The following is a 13,697-nucleotide window of genomic DNA, read 5'->3' on the forward strand; positions in this document are numbered from 1 at the left end:
CTAATTCACCCTACAATGCATTAAAAAAAAAAAAACTCTATGAAATCTGGAGTCAAATATTTGTCAGAAAAGTAGGACAAATAAAGTTTGTCAAGCATTCAATGCAAGACGCCATTTGTCTTGCCTTTTTCTGACGTGCTTATTATAAAAACACAGGTAGCGAACATTTAGTATTAGTAAAACACAACTACATGTCTGTTCACCAACTTGGCACAGAGAGAAGACTATATTTCATGGTACTAAACAATGAACTCCTAACACATCTAGCGCTTATGTTTCCACAGTTTTCAAAACGTTGAGGGGTACCACTGAAAACTCATTACTATGACATTGCAACACATCTAAAAAGAAATAGAAACTTGAGGCTCATGCTTGTGTTCAAAATAACATTGGCCTCAAATATCCTGAAAAAGTAAAGTCATATATTGCTCTCTGTTCATGGATAATGTCAAAAGAAGAACCTTCTTCAACATTTAAGTATCAACAGTTTAGTTCCAGATTTATAGCATTGGTAATACTATCCACAAGGGAAAACTGTTAAGTAAAAAATTTCTTCAAGGAGAGGATTAAAAAAAAATCCAAGACTAAAAATTTTTGGAGGATTCTTGTGGTTTATGTGATAATCATAGATATATATGGGGGTCTTTTTTTTTTTTTTTTTTTTTTTGCTTCCAGAGCAATTAAAAAGTGCTATATGGTAGTGTATGAAATCCTTAAAACAATAGTAGTTTAATGTAGATTACTTCTATTCTGTTAAAAGCACATACTTTCATTTGAAACAATCTGTTTTATTTCCCCAAAGTATTATTTTACTTTAAGGTAATTTTCTTTATATTACATTAGTCAGTAAATGAAAATTTTGAATGAAGGAGAAATTTAGGGAAAAAATTTATTCAAAATCTTTTGAAATAAGACAGTTCAAACCAAAAACAAGGAACCACATTGCATTGCCTCCAGGTCTGATACAAATGAGCTTCCGAGCATGTACTGAAGATTACTAACTAGTAGGAGTAAGTGAGGTCTATCTTTCACAATCATCATCTAAGTCAAATCCCTCCCAACCCAACCAGTTATACAGATGTAACACCCAAAGGCCTAATAAGTTTTCCCATAAGATTCTGTGCAAAGTACACTGTCACCCAAGGTGCTCAAAACACAATCCCTTCTGCAAAAGACATAACTGTGATTCAGTCTTTTTTGTTTGTTTCTGTAGCTTTAGCATGACCTCTAAAGACTTCAAGAGGTAATAAGGAAGGACTCAGCAAACAAGTCTTCTAACCAATAAATTAATGTGCCTGAAAGTCATACTTTTAAAAAAAAGTCAGTAGTGTATAGGTGGAGGGAAGAACAAGTATATTCATTTTCAAACCATTGTGTCCATCTACTACTACTACTCCACAGTTTTCTTGAGAGAATTTTTCTCTGTACAACTGTTAAGGCTGTTACTGATACCATAAATGCACCCTTGATCCAAGTACTTGAAATACACACATGTAATAGGTAACTATTGAGATAACCATCTCCCACTGATATTTTAAGGCCAATGGTAACAAAGACAAGAGAGGTGAGGACTCTCAAGGAAATAAACCAAGGGGCAGTTTCACACTAAGGATATCTAGGGTCATTGTGTAAGTTCAAATTAAGACTCACTCCCATCTCGAGGCTGTCATGTCAAAATACGACAAATAAAACAAAGGAAATCATGGATTCATTTAAAAGAAAAAACAAAAATCGTTCAAATAGATCAAGCTAATATCCTTAGGAGGTTGTAAAGACAGACAATATCTCACAACATGGAGATCTGGTGGACTTTCTGTGAGACTGGGATTTTTACCTTTGTGAATTTGTTGTGAATCTGAAAATAGACCAAGCATTTATTTTAGACACCAACTAATTTGAAAATGCAACAAAAAGAAGTAAGGATTATCTTCAAAATTTGGCTGTTAAGATAACTTTTTAAGAACAGTACTAAAACTACCTAGAGTTTACACTTTGAGGTATTATATATATTGAGATACATTTAAAATACTGTTTATGAGAAAATTAACCTAAAATACACTTATAGGTAATAAACTTTTACCTTACATATAAATTATGTAAACAGAAGCTGTCAAGATGTCTCATTACCTACTCTCATTTATATCCTCCACAAGTTTCTTGCCAGTTACACAATGTCATGCTTTAATTCCTGACTTTGAATTGTTAAAATTGTTAACAAAGTAAAATGTGACTGTAAACATTATCAGCACCAACATACAGCATATCATGTTGGGTAAAATGAAGCAAGATTACATTTAAGTAAAATCAATCTTTTACTCATCTGCATTCAAATTCCAAATCTCACTATATTTCTTTCCTAACTAAGAAAAATAATTACAATTAAAACCCTGTTTGTTGCTTTTCTGTCACTCAGAACTGAATCATAAAATATATCAAAAGTGAATGCTCTCCTTATATATCGCAAAATACAAAAATATATGAGAGCCATGTATAATTATACATAGGTACTTCAATTAACTCAAAACTTTATTATTTAAAGATATATTCTATAAATGGCTTATGTTTATTTCTACTAGAAAAAGTAATGGAAGTTATTTTACTATACTCACAGGGACAGATGCAGATTTTGTGGGCCAGAAATGTATACATTTTTTCTGATCTTCTTCAAAAAAACTAATATAAATTTCCAAATGCAACATTAGGAAGGGACATGTCTAAGTGAGGGGCACTGAAGCTACATTCCATTAGCTACTTGGGATATTCCACTTATGCACAACAGACAATTTTTAATACTTCTCTGACCATGCGGCATAAGAAGTTACATCAAAATATCATTACTTCCAGTCACATGCTATCTTTCATTTCCTGCTACTCAGGCCTTCAGTATTCTATATTTTCATAACCTACACCTCAATTATAAGAAATCCTCTATAGGCCAAAGATGCCCTCTTTCTTGGTTGGTATTACATTCATCTACAAATAGAGGTAAAATAATGAGTTTCCTGAAGACTGATTACGGTTCATAAAAATTATGTTGAGTTAAGTAATTATACTCAGGTTAACTGTCTGTTAATACACCAAATAGCAACTGGGGAAACACTTTCATCAGACACATAAAATAATCCAGAAATTTGTTTCAACGTACCTGTTTTAGTGTTAGAGAAACTGCTATGCATTGCTAATGTAACTTAATAATCTATCCTACTTTTGTCCCAGTAGAGATGGGAAAGAATACAGTATAAGCACACATGTATATTTGTGGGTGCACACACCTAACATTTATGTTGGATCCTGGAGTCCACCATCTTTTCTAAGACAAATCTTTAATCTCCTGAAGAAAGAAAAGAACAAGGTCTATTTCCAGCTGACCTAAACATTCATAATAGTCCAATTTTCCTCAACTGACCAAAGAAAAATCTCAGGAAAATAATCTAATATTTTTAAAAGTGAGTCAAAAACATTTACTGAAATATTTGTAATTGCATAAGGAGAATCAGTCCATTTTTTTAATCAAATTGTTTTAGCTTTGGAAGTCTTTACTAAATCCATTTAATTCCCAATTAAATACTTGAGACTCCGTGTTACCCAAAAGGTAGTACATTTGAAAATAGTATATTTGTTGTCCTAAACTGTATTGGCCACTTTTACTTTTTGTGTTATAATAAATTCATAATATGTATATAAACATTTGAATATCCACACTGGTGCAGGTATAATGTAATGGTTTATATATAATTGTCTCTATATGTAATTTTAAATATATGAGAAAAAATTTTACTTAGTATAAATAAAAATATACATAATAGTGTTCAGGAGAGTTTTCAAATAGAGTTGTCTTGATTTGATATTATTTGAATAAAAATTATGAATATCGATTTCCAGATTATTGAAACCCTGCACCTTGTCGTGGTATATCCTAAAAATAAATTGAAGTACAACTTAGTCTTTATTACTTTTAAAAAAATTACTGACCGACTTACTCTCTGTCGGGCTAAAAATTATAATAGCATTAGAAATTTAACAATGCAAAAATCATTTTTTAAAATGATGGGAAAAATAATGAAATGCATCCTAGTTAGCTCTTATGATGTTATATTTGAAAAGAAATTAAAACAAAAAATAAAGAAATAAAACGAGACCTATCTGTCACTGTGGTTATAAGCACATAATTCTCAGGAATAATGTTTGTATGTAAATCTCTCCATGAGATCTTACTATTTTTTTTTTCATTAGACAAACAAACAAACAAAAAACAAACAAACCCCATAAAAACCCTTAAGAAGAGTTTTCTGGTTCATATTACATGGGCCTAGACTGTTAAAAAAAAAGGGGGAATATAAACACAATCTATTTCTACCTCAGCAACACAGTGGCAAGAGATACAGACAAATAGATATAAGAAGCAGAGACTACAGATAAAATTTGAAAACCAGATGGTAAGAGAAAAGGGAAGGAATTTTTATGAATTCACTTAAAGACCCAAACACCAGGTTTGGCTGAAAATAATGTCAATCTTGGATGTGTATTAAATATTATCAAGAGCAAAAACTGAAATTAGTGACTTGGAATTGTCTCAAATTATAAATCATCATTTCTGCTTTGGTCAGTTTTCTATGAACTCTGTATCAGCTCAATGATTTTAATCAGTGTAGTTCTTTCAAAAATTGTTACTTTTAAAATTAGAGGATGAAAGATACTCTGGTATGACTATTTGATAATAGATGTATGTAAATAATGGTTTGCACATTCCATCATTGTATTACCCTATTTGAAAAATCCACAATATTTTCTAAACCTAGCATAAAAACACCTGTCTGAATACACACACACAGTTTCTTCCTCTTTTAGTGAATTTGTTATCAGTTATCTCTTTTGCAAGCTGAATGATAATTAAGGTGAGGAAATAACTGACAAAGCTAAGATAAAGAAGTGGAAAATTTTTAGAAACATCAGTTGTAAATCTTATTTAGCAGTGACATTTCTTCCTCAATTTTTATGTAAATATATGCCTTTTCCTAATTAATCTGGACAGTTTCATCTGAAGAGATATTTTAACAGAATATAAAATATATAAAGGAAGTGTACAAACTGTCAAAATTTATTACCATGTAAAAATAGCTATGAGATTAAAAATTGTTCATAATCACTAACACTGCAAATAGATATGATTATAGGGTTGGGCATAATATTTTGGGTATTCTCTTTCTTGTAGATTTCTGTCTTATAAGGAAATTGCAATTTGAAGATTTAAAAATGCATATATTCAGCTATATTATCAAGGGGTAACTTATTAGGGAAACAAATGATTGTACTTAAGAGGCTTTAATAACAAATTGACTATTGCTTTCTCTAAGAAAGATGTTACATCCTTTCATGATCAAGTGGGCTGCCATGAAAACAAAGTGGGTTTTCCTGATAAAGAGTTAAAAAAAAATCTTAACATAATCAATTATCGGAATTTTTAGACACAATTCCTGGATTTTTCTCATAAACGATAGCCCCTGGAAACTCTTCTTTAATGTATTCATTAAAATCAGGGCATTTCCTCTCTGTCGTTTGTTCAGAATGCTCCGGGTGTAATGCAGTAAAAGATGAGTAATATCTAAGTTGGTGTCTAAGAGGAAGCAATGCAATGCCAACTTAAATGAATTTCTTTCTTTCCTCAGTTCAGAATGATGACATACAATTTTCCCCCCAGAAGAGCAGAAAACACTTTTCACAGTATAGTCATCTACAGTATATAAAAATTATTTCTATAAAAGCCATATACTCAGAAAACATCTCGGTGTTCATGATGAGATATGTTATAAAGATCACTAAAGGAATTGTTCACTCGGTAGTCTGTTTCCTCTCACTTCACGTCGGTATCAGAACTTCCAAAATCATGTGAACTCATTGAATACTTGCGTAACACATCTGCTTTCAGTAACTACCTGGAGTTATAACTAAATTTCTTAGAAACCAGCTTGAACACATTAAAAGATATGAATAGCAACAACTGATTCCTTTAGTCCATCACCAAAGTTGCAATCCTCTGGATTTTCATAAAATGCCTGAAGATGCACATTTTGTTTCAGCCCTCTGGGCAGACACAAGGCCAAAAATAGATTGCCAAGATTTCAGATGCATTAATTCATAACTTATGACAATCTTCTTCTGGTACAACTTCCAGTATTATTTGCAATGTTCTGGTTACTCTGTCTACAAAGAAATAAAAAAGAGAAATTAAAAATGCACAGAACTCAGAAATGTGTAAAAACAGCAAAATGTGAATTATTTGGGGTTGAATACTGAAAACACATAACCGCCTATTTCACAGAGCACTTTCAAGAATTGTTTACTTCATTAGAATCCCATCATGCTCAATTAATTATTTGTCACTTCTGTAACTTCCCATGATGGCTTCTCAGCAAGAATACATTAATATTTTGTATTCAAATAAGAACTTTTATTCATAAACCAGGAGGCTGAAAATATTTCAAGGCAATAGAACCAAGATATAAATAAATTTTAAAAATATAATTCATATTCCCTTTGAAATTAATTGATTATTTTAGTACCTATGAGATTACAAACAATTCCTCAGAAAAATCAAAAGACTCATACTATAATGTCTGGCCTTAAACTTGTCACATATTACTGAGTAAAACACGTTATGTTCCAAGGCCTTATTTCCTCATCTGCAGAATGAGGGACTTGGGAGTGCCATCAACAAGATAGAGGGCTAGGAGGCCCCAACACTTGCCTCCCCACAAAACAAAACAAAACAAAACAAAAAAATGAAAAGACAAGGGAACCAAAAAATACGCCAAGAACAATAAATAAACAGATATAAACTGAAGATAACAGATCAGGGAAATTCTAAACAACAAAGAAAAGGGGGCAAAAGTCTGACAGAGCTAAAAAATTGAGGATGTCTGCCCAGAAAAGTAAAGAAAGAATTTTGCCTGCATCACCCCATCCCTCAGTCAGAAGCTGGAGAACCCCAGCAAGCCTCAGTGTTGTGGATGTATGCAGCTTTTGCTACAAAGGTCTTCCACGGTCCTCCTCAATGACACTGGTCTCAGCCGATGGAGTAGCCTGGAGTGCCCTCAATCTGCATCTGGTCCCAGAGGCTGGGGCTGTTGCTGAGGTGAGATTTGCCCTTGGGGGTGTTGGTTGTTGATGTGACCATTCTCAAGGACTGGGTGCCACAACACATCACTTATACAAGACTGGAGATACTACTATTCTTTGCCCACTCCAGCCCCAGTCTGGGGCTTTGTCCCATAATTACTGAGGCAACCTCTCCTCACTTGAGCCCTGCCCTCAGGATCCCAAGTTACTCTTTGGCTGTCATTTTTGGGACTGTGCTACTGTCACCCTGAATCCTCTTCCATCAAGACTCTGAACCATAATTACTGAGACAGTCTGTTACTGTCCTGAATCCTCCCCTGGGTTCTAGGTCCCTGCTGAGACTTATCATTGCCAGGGGCATTGCCACTATCCTAAGTGTCACTCACTTAGTATGTTCTGAGTCATAATTTGCGTAATATTATCAGAACTGTGCTGCTCTGAGAACCCCCATCTCAGCTCAAGACTCTGGGCTGTCATTCCTGAGATGGACTCTTGCTGCCCTGATCTCTGTCCTGTGGGTTCCAGGTCATAGTTCTGATCCTTCATTGCTATGGGCACTGACACTACCCTAGGCCCCACCTCTCAAGTTTCAAGTTGGGGTTCTGACCCATGATTGCTGGGACAAGTCCACTGCTGCCCTTAACCCTACCCCCCAGGTCCTGGGTTGCAGCTACGAAATGTCATCGCCAGGGCAGTGCTGCTACTGTTTTGTGCTCAGATCCTTGGGTCCCCATGTGTACCTTAAACAGACACTACCAGAGTTGTGCTGTTGCTATTTTGTGAGTGTCCTGGTGCCAGAATTGAGGCTTTCACCCACATCCTTAGGCTATGTTTCCATCACATCTTGTTATTCCAGGACGCTTGCCACTGCTGCATTCCCTCCTACTAGGATGAATCTTTGAGATTCATCTTTGAGACCCAGGTGAGTCTTTGAGACCCAGGTACCAGTTACATGGGATATCTGCATATTCTTACACTCCAGACATTAGTGTCAGAGCCATAGAAAGCACACCTATGCCCCAGGATCCAGACACTGTGACAGTTTCATATGAACCTGATCCTAGGATGGCAGCTCCAATACTGCTCTGAGGGCTCTGAGGGTCAGCATGACTGACCAGGTGCCAAGGAGGGACTCCTTAACTAGAGCTTCCTCCCATGGGCATAAATATCCCAGTAAGGCTATCAGCAGCTTTCTCAGCAGAAAACTTGTAGGCCAGGAGAGAATGGGATTATATAGTCAAAGTACTCAAAGGAAAAAAAAAAAAAAAAAAAAGCTGCATCAATCAAGAATACTTCATCCAGAAAAGCTGTCATTCAGAAACAAAGGAGAGTTAAAGACTTTCCCAGACAAACAAAAGCTGAGGGAATTTATAGCCAATAGACCTGCCTACAAGAAATGCTAAAGAGAGTTCTTCAACCATATGTATAGTAACATGAAAATCTACGAAAGTAGAAAATTCACGGGTGAGGATGAATCTATAGTCAAATTCAAAATACTCTCGTGTTGATCAGAGCAGAAATAAATGAAAGAGACAGAAAAACAACAACAACAAAAAAAACAGTGAAATTAAGAACTGATTATTTGAAAAGCTAAACCTTTATCTAGATTAACTAAGAAGAGGACTCAAAGAATAAAATCAAAAAGAAACAGGAGGGGTGTTTGGGTGGTGGTTAAGCATCCGACTCGATTTCAGCTAGGGTCATGATCTCACAGTCATGAGATGGAACCCTGCACTGGACTTCACACTGGGCATGTAGCCTACTTAAGATTCTCTTTCTCCTTCTCCTTCTGCCCCTCACTACCCTTTTCTCTCCCTCTGTCCCCCTTTCAGAAAGAAAGAAAAGGAAGGAAGGAAGGAAGGAAGGAAGGAAGGAAGGAAGGAAGGAAGGAAGACATTAAAAAAAAAAGAAAGACATTACAACTGATACCACAGAAATACAAAGGATTATGAGAGACTTCTATGAACATTTATATACCAGCAAACTGAATAACCTAGAATAACTAGATAAATCCTAGAAACATATGCTCTCCCAAGATTAAATCAAGAAGAAATAGAAAATCTAAATAAACCAGTATCAAGTAAGGAGATTCAATCAGTAATTAAAAAAAAAAAAAAACCTCCCAACACAGAAAAGCCTAGGAATAAATAGTTTGTGCTGGTAATTCTAGCAAACCTGCAAGGAAATATTAACACTAATCCTTCTCAAACTGTTCCAAAAAATTCTAAACGAAGAAAAACTCCCAAACTCATTTTATGAGGTCAGCATTACGCTGACACCAAAGTCAGACAAAGACATTATAAGAAAAGAATATCATAGACCAATATTCCTAATGAATATAGATGTAAAAATTCTCAAAAATATTAGCAAGTAAAATTCAACAACATAATAAAAGTATCAAATACTTATGGTCAAGTGGGATTTATCTCTGGGATGCAAGGATGCATTAAACATATACTGGAAGTCCTAGCCAGATCAATTAAACAAGAAAAAGAAATAAATGGCACTCATATCAGAAGGAAGGAAGTAAAATGATCTCAAACACAGAAAACCCTACAGATGGGTGATCTCATATACAGAAAACAGAAGGGTGATCTCATATATAGAAAACCCTAAAAACTCAACTAAATAAAAACTATTTTAACTATTAACATGAATTCAGTAAAATTTCAGGATACAAAATCAACATATACAAATCAATTGTATTTCTATAGAGTAACAACAAATTATCTGAAAGAGAAATTACAAAAGCAATTCCATTTACAATAGCATTGAAAACAATAAAATACTTAGGAATAAATTGAGCCAAGGAGTTGAAAGACCTGTATTCTGACAGTTATAAGACATTGATAAAAGAGATTGAAAAGATAAAAATAAGTGGAAAGATATCTCATGTTCCTAAACTTGAAGAATTAATATTGTGAAAATGTCCACATGACCCAAAATGATCTACAGATTCAATGCAATTCCAATCAAAATTCCAATGACATTTTTCACAGATATAGGAAAAACTATCCTAAAATTAGTTTGGAACCCCAAATGACCCTGAATAACCAAAGCAATCTTGAGAAAGAAGAACTAAGCCGAAGGCATCGCAATACTCAATTTCAAGCCATATTACAGAGCTACGGTAATCAAAACAGTTTGGTACTGGCATAAAAAGAAGCACATAGAGGAATGGAATAGAGAATAGATAGATCGATCGATCTATCTATCTATCTATCTATCTATCTATCTATATATATACATATATATATATATCTCCACATGCAAAAGACTGAAACCTTAACTTGTACCTGTACCTTATATCATTCACAAAAATGAACTCAAAATGGATCAAAGATTTAAATGTAAGACCTGAGATCATAAAATTCCTAGAAAAAAAACATAGGGGAAAAGATCCTTGACGTTGGTCTAGGCAATGATTTCTTGGTTAAGTCACCAAAAGCACAGTCAATAAAAACTAAAATAAACAAGTGTGACTATATTAAACTAGACAGCTCTGCACTGCAAAAGAGACAATCAACAAATTGAAAAAAACAACCTACTGAATGAGGGAAAATATTCACAAATCATGTCTGATAAGGGGCTGTTATCCAAAATACACAAAGAACTCATACAACTTAATAGCAAAAAAATAAAATAACCCAATGAAAAATGAGCAAAAACTTGAATAGACATTTTTTCAAAGATTATATACAAATGATCAACAGGTATATGAAGATGTTTAACATCAGTAATCACCAGGGAAATGCAAATCAAAACCATAATGTGATATTACACCTGGCAGGATGGCTTTTATCAAAAAGACAAGGGATAACAAATATTGGTGGGGATGTGAATACTATAGGTGGGAATATGAATTGCTATAACCATTATGGAAAACATAATGGTAGTTCCTCAAAAAAGTAAAAATTGAACTACCTATGATTCAGCAATCCTATTCCTGGTTATGTGTGCAAAGAAGTTGAAGTCAGTATCTCAGAGGAATCTTCACACCTAGCTTAACTGCAACATTATTCACAATAGCCAAGATACGGAAACAAGCTAAGTGTCCATCAACAGACAAATGGATAAAGAAGATGTGATTACAGAATATATTCAGCCATGGGAAAGAAGGAAATCCTGCCATTTGCAACAGCATTATGCTGAGTGAGATGCCTCAGACAAAGACAAATATTGTATAATACCACTTACATTATGGAATCCAAAAAATGAACTTGTTAAAATAGAGAGTAGAATGATGATTACCAAGGACTAGAGGGTTAGGAAATTGGGGAGATGTTGCTTAAGGGTACAAACTTAGGTATGGAGATATAATGCACAACATAGTGACTATATTATATACTATATATAAAAATTGCTAAGGGACTAAATCTGAATCATTCTCAACACTAACAAAGAAATGATAAATAAATGACATTATAAAAGGTATTAACTAATGCTAGCGTAGTAATCATATTACAATATACAACTATATCAAATCAACACATTATACACCTTAAACTTATATAATGTCATAATGGAAATTATATCTCAATGAAAAAGATAACTGAGAAAGGAAGAAGGGGCTTGAACTAGAAAGTAGTTCTCAAAGTGTAATCCCTGGACTAGGAACATGAGCATAGCCTGAGTTATCAGAAATGCAACTTTTCAAAGTGCTGTCCCAGACCTACTAAATCGGAAACTGAAGGCAGGGCACAGAAATCTGTGATTCTGCTAGACACTAAAATATAGAAACCAGTTGGCTGGATGATTTCTAAGGTCATTTTATCTTGGCAGCCCTAGAACTCTGCGATGCTAGTTTCCCAGAGTTTGGTTCTTGTTCATCTCTAATCTTTGTAATTGATCCTTACAGAATCTTCTTAAAATGTTACTGATCCTGGAACCTCTGGAGCCTATCTTCTTAACATTTTCAGACCTACATCGTCTCTCATCCAGACATGCAGTGTTTCTCCTCTTTCATGACTTGTCACCTGTAATGGTCCCTTTCAAGCAGTATTTCACATCACTAAAAGAAGATATATTTTTCATCTGTTGCTTTATAACAGTGTTCCCCAAAGTTGTTTTTCTCCACACACTAATTTTAATAATGTACATTAATTATCAAGAGCTCAGCACAGTGCAGGCAAGTGATAAACTCCATGTAAATCTTTCTTGAATATTTATTACAGCCCACTCTACACTGAGATACAGGTGGAACACAAGGAGTGCTCAAGAGTAATAAAAGTCCATGTTCACAGAAAAGGGAAGTGGTAAAATTATCTGAGAAAAAGAGATGGTGGAAAAGTAAGTTATCAACCAATAGTATGGAATATGTGAATTTCGTAATATGAGAAGGAGCCAGGGCCATCTGATAGGTTGAAACAGTAGGAGATTTTAGGCATCTGCAATGCTGGACTGCAAAGCATTGGGGTTAAGTTTATACAGTCTCCATCTCTTCCTCCCTGAACTAATCTCTAAAATGACTGACGTTTGAGTGTGTTTGTGTGTGTGTGTGTGGTGTGTGTGTGTGAGAGAGAGAGAGACTATTCATGCATGTATCTACTGAACAAAAGCCTTTTCTGAAAGCCTGTTTCTGTATTCTGAGACCCCCAGTCCTTTGCTCTCTTAGATGTGTTCCTTACCCATGTCACAACACTTCATCAGTTCCAGAGAAACGGAGAGCAACTTAGAGATCTTGAAGCTTTGCTTGTGTGACAGTCTCCTTTGTGAGTTCAATTTAGATCTTCTATTCAGCAGCACATATGGGACCAAAGACTCTGTCTTCCGGTTCTCCATACCCTTTCTCTTCTTCCATGTTCAATCTGTCCTATTACATTCTCTCCTATGACTTTCCTATGTTCTCTCTTGGGATCTCAAGATTCGAAAAATTCTCATTGTGATGGAGGTTTGGCCAGAGTGACAGATTTTGGCCCTGAGTAAGCTCTTGGAACTATCCCAGCTTTTTCTTCCAGGTCATCTACAGCGATGGAGTCAGATAGTGGTACTCAGCAGACCCAAAGAAGCCTCTGTGGAAGCTTCCTGCTTGCCCAGGAGAAATGTGGTGCATGTAGTATTCAACTGCATCCATGCTCATATAAACGTTTTGACTTTGGGAATAATCAACTCCCTGATACTACATGATATATATTATATATGATATTATATATATATATGTGTGTGTGTGTGTGTGTGTGTGTGTGTGTGTGTGTGTATACTATTTTATTTACTTTTTATTTACTTGGGAGAGAAAGCGAGAGAGAGAGAGAGCACAAGCAGGGGGAGGGGCAGAGGGAGAGGGAGAAGCGGACTTTCCGCTGAGCAGGAAGCCCACTCAGGGCTCAATCCCAGGACCCTGGGATCATGACCTGAGCCGAAGGCAGACGCTTAATTGACTGAGCTTCCCAGGCGTCCCTCCATGATACTATTCTTTTAAATAAAATTGAGCCAATGAGTCTACACTCGGTGGTTTCAGTAACTGCAAGTTACAAGAACAAATAGCAATTGCAGTATTTTTAGCTTTATTTTTCAGTAGTAAAGTAGTTTTTGAAATCAGCTCAAACAACTGACCTTGCAAAATCGGATTTACCCAATCACAC

At 35.1% G+C, this 13,697-nt stretch overlaps 1 protein-coding gene across 1 annotated transcript in view; it reads right to left on the reverse strand.

Moving 5' to 3' along the window:
- Positions 1 to 4,227: 4,227 nt before the first annotated feature.
- SLC7A11 (solute carrier family 7 member 11) overlaps positions 4,228 to 13,697 on the reverse strand; it is a gene marked incomplete at its 5' end in the record, with an annotated part of 75,438 nt that continues 65,968 nt past the window's right edge. Inside the window, one exon of the mRNA XM_080797078.1 lies at positions 4,228 to 6,201. Coding sequence (XP_080653204.1) covers positions 6,134 to 6,201 — 68 coding nt within the window. The 3' untranslated portion in view covers positions 4,228 to 6,133. The remainder of the gene's footprint in view (positions 6,202 to 13,697) is intronic.

This window comes from Martes martes, assembly GCF_963455335.1.
Source record: "Martes martes genome assembly, chromosome: 2".
NCBI classification, from domain to species: domain Eukaryota; kingdom Metazoa; phylum Chordata; class Mammalia; order Carnivora; family Mustelidae; genus Martes; species Martes martes.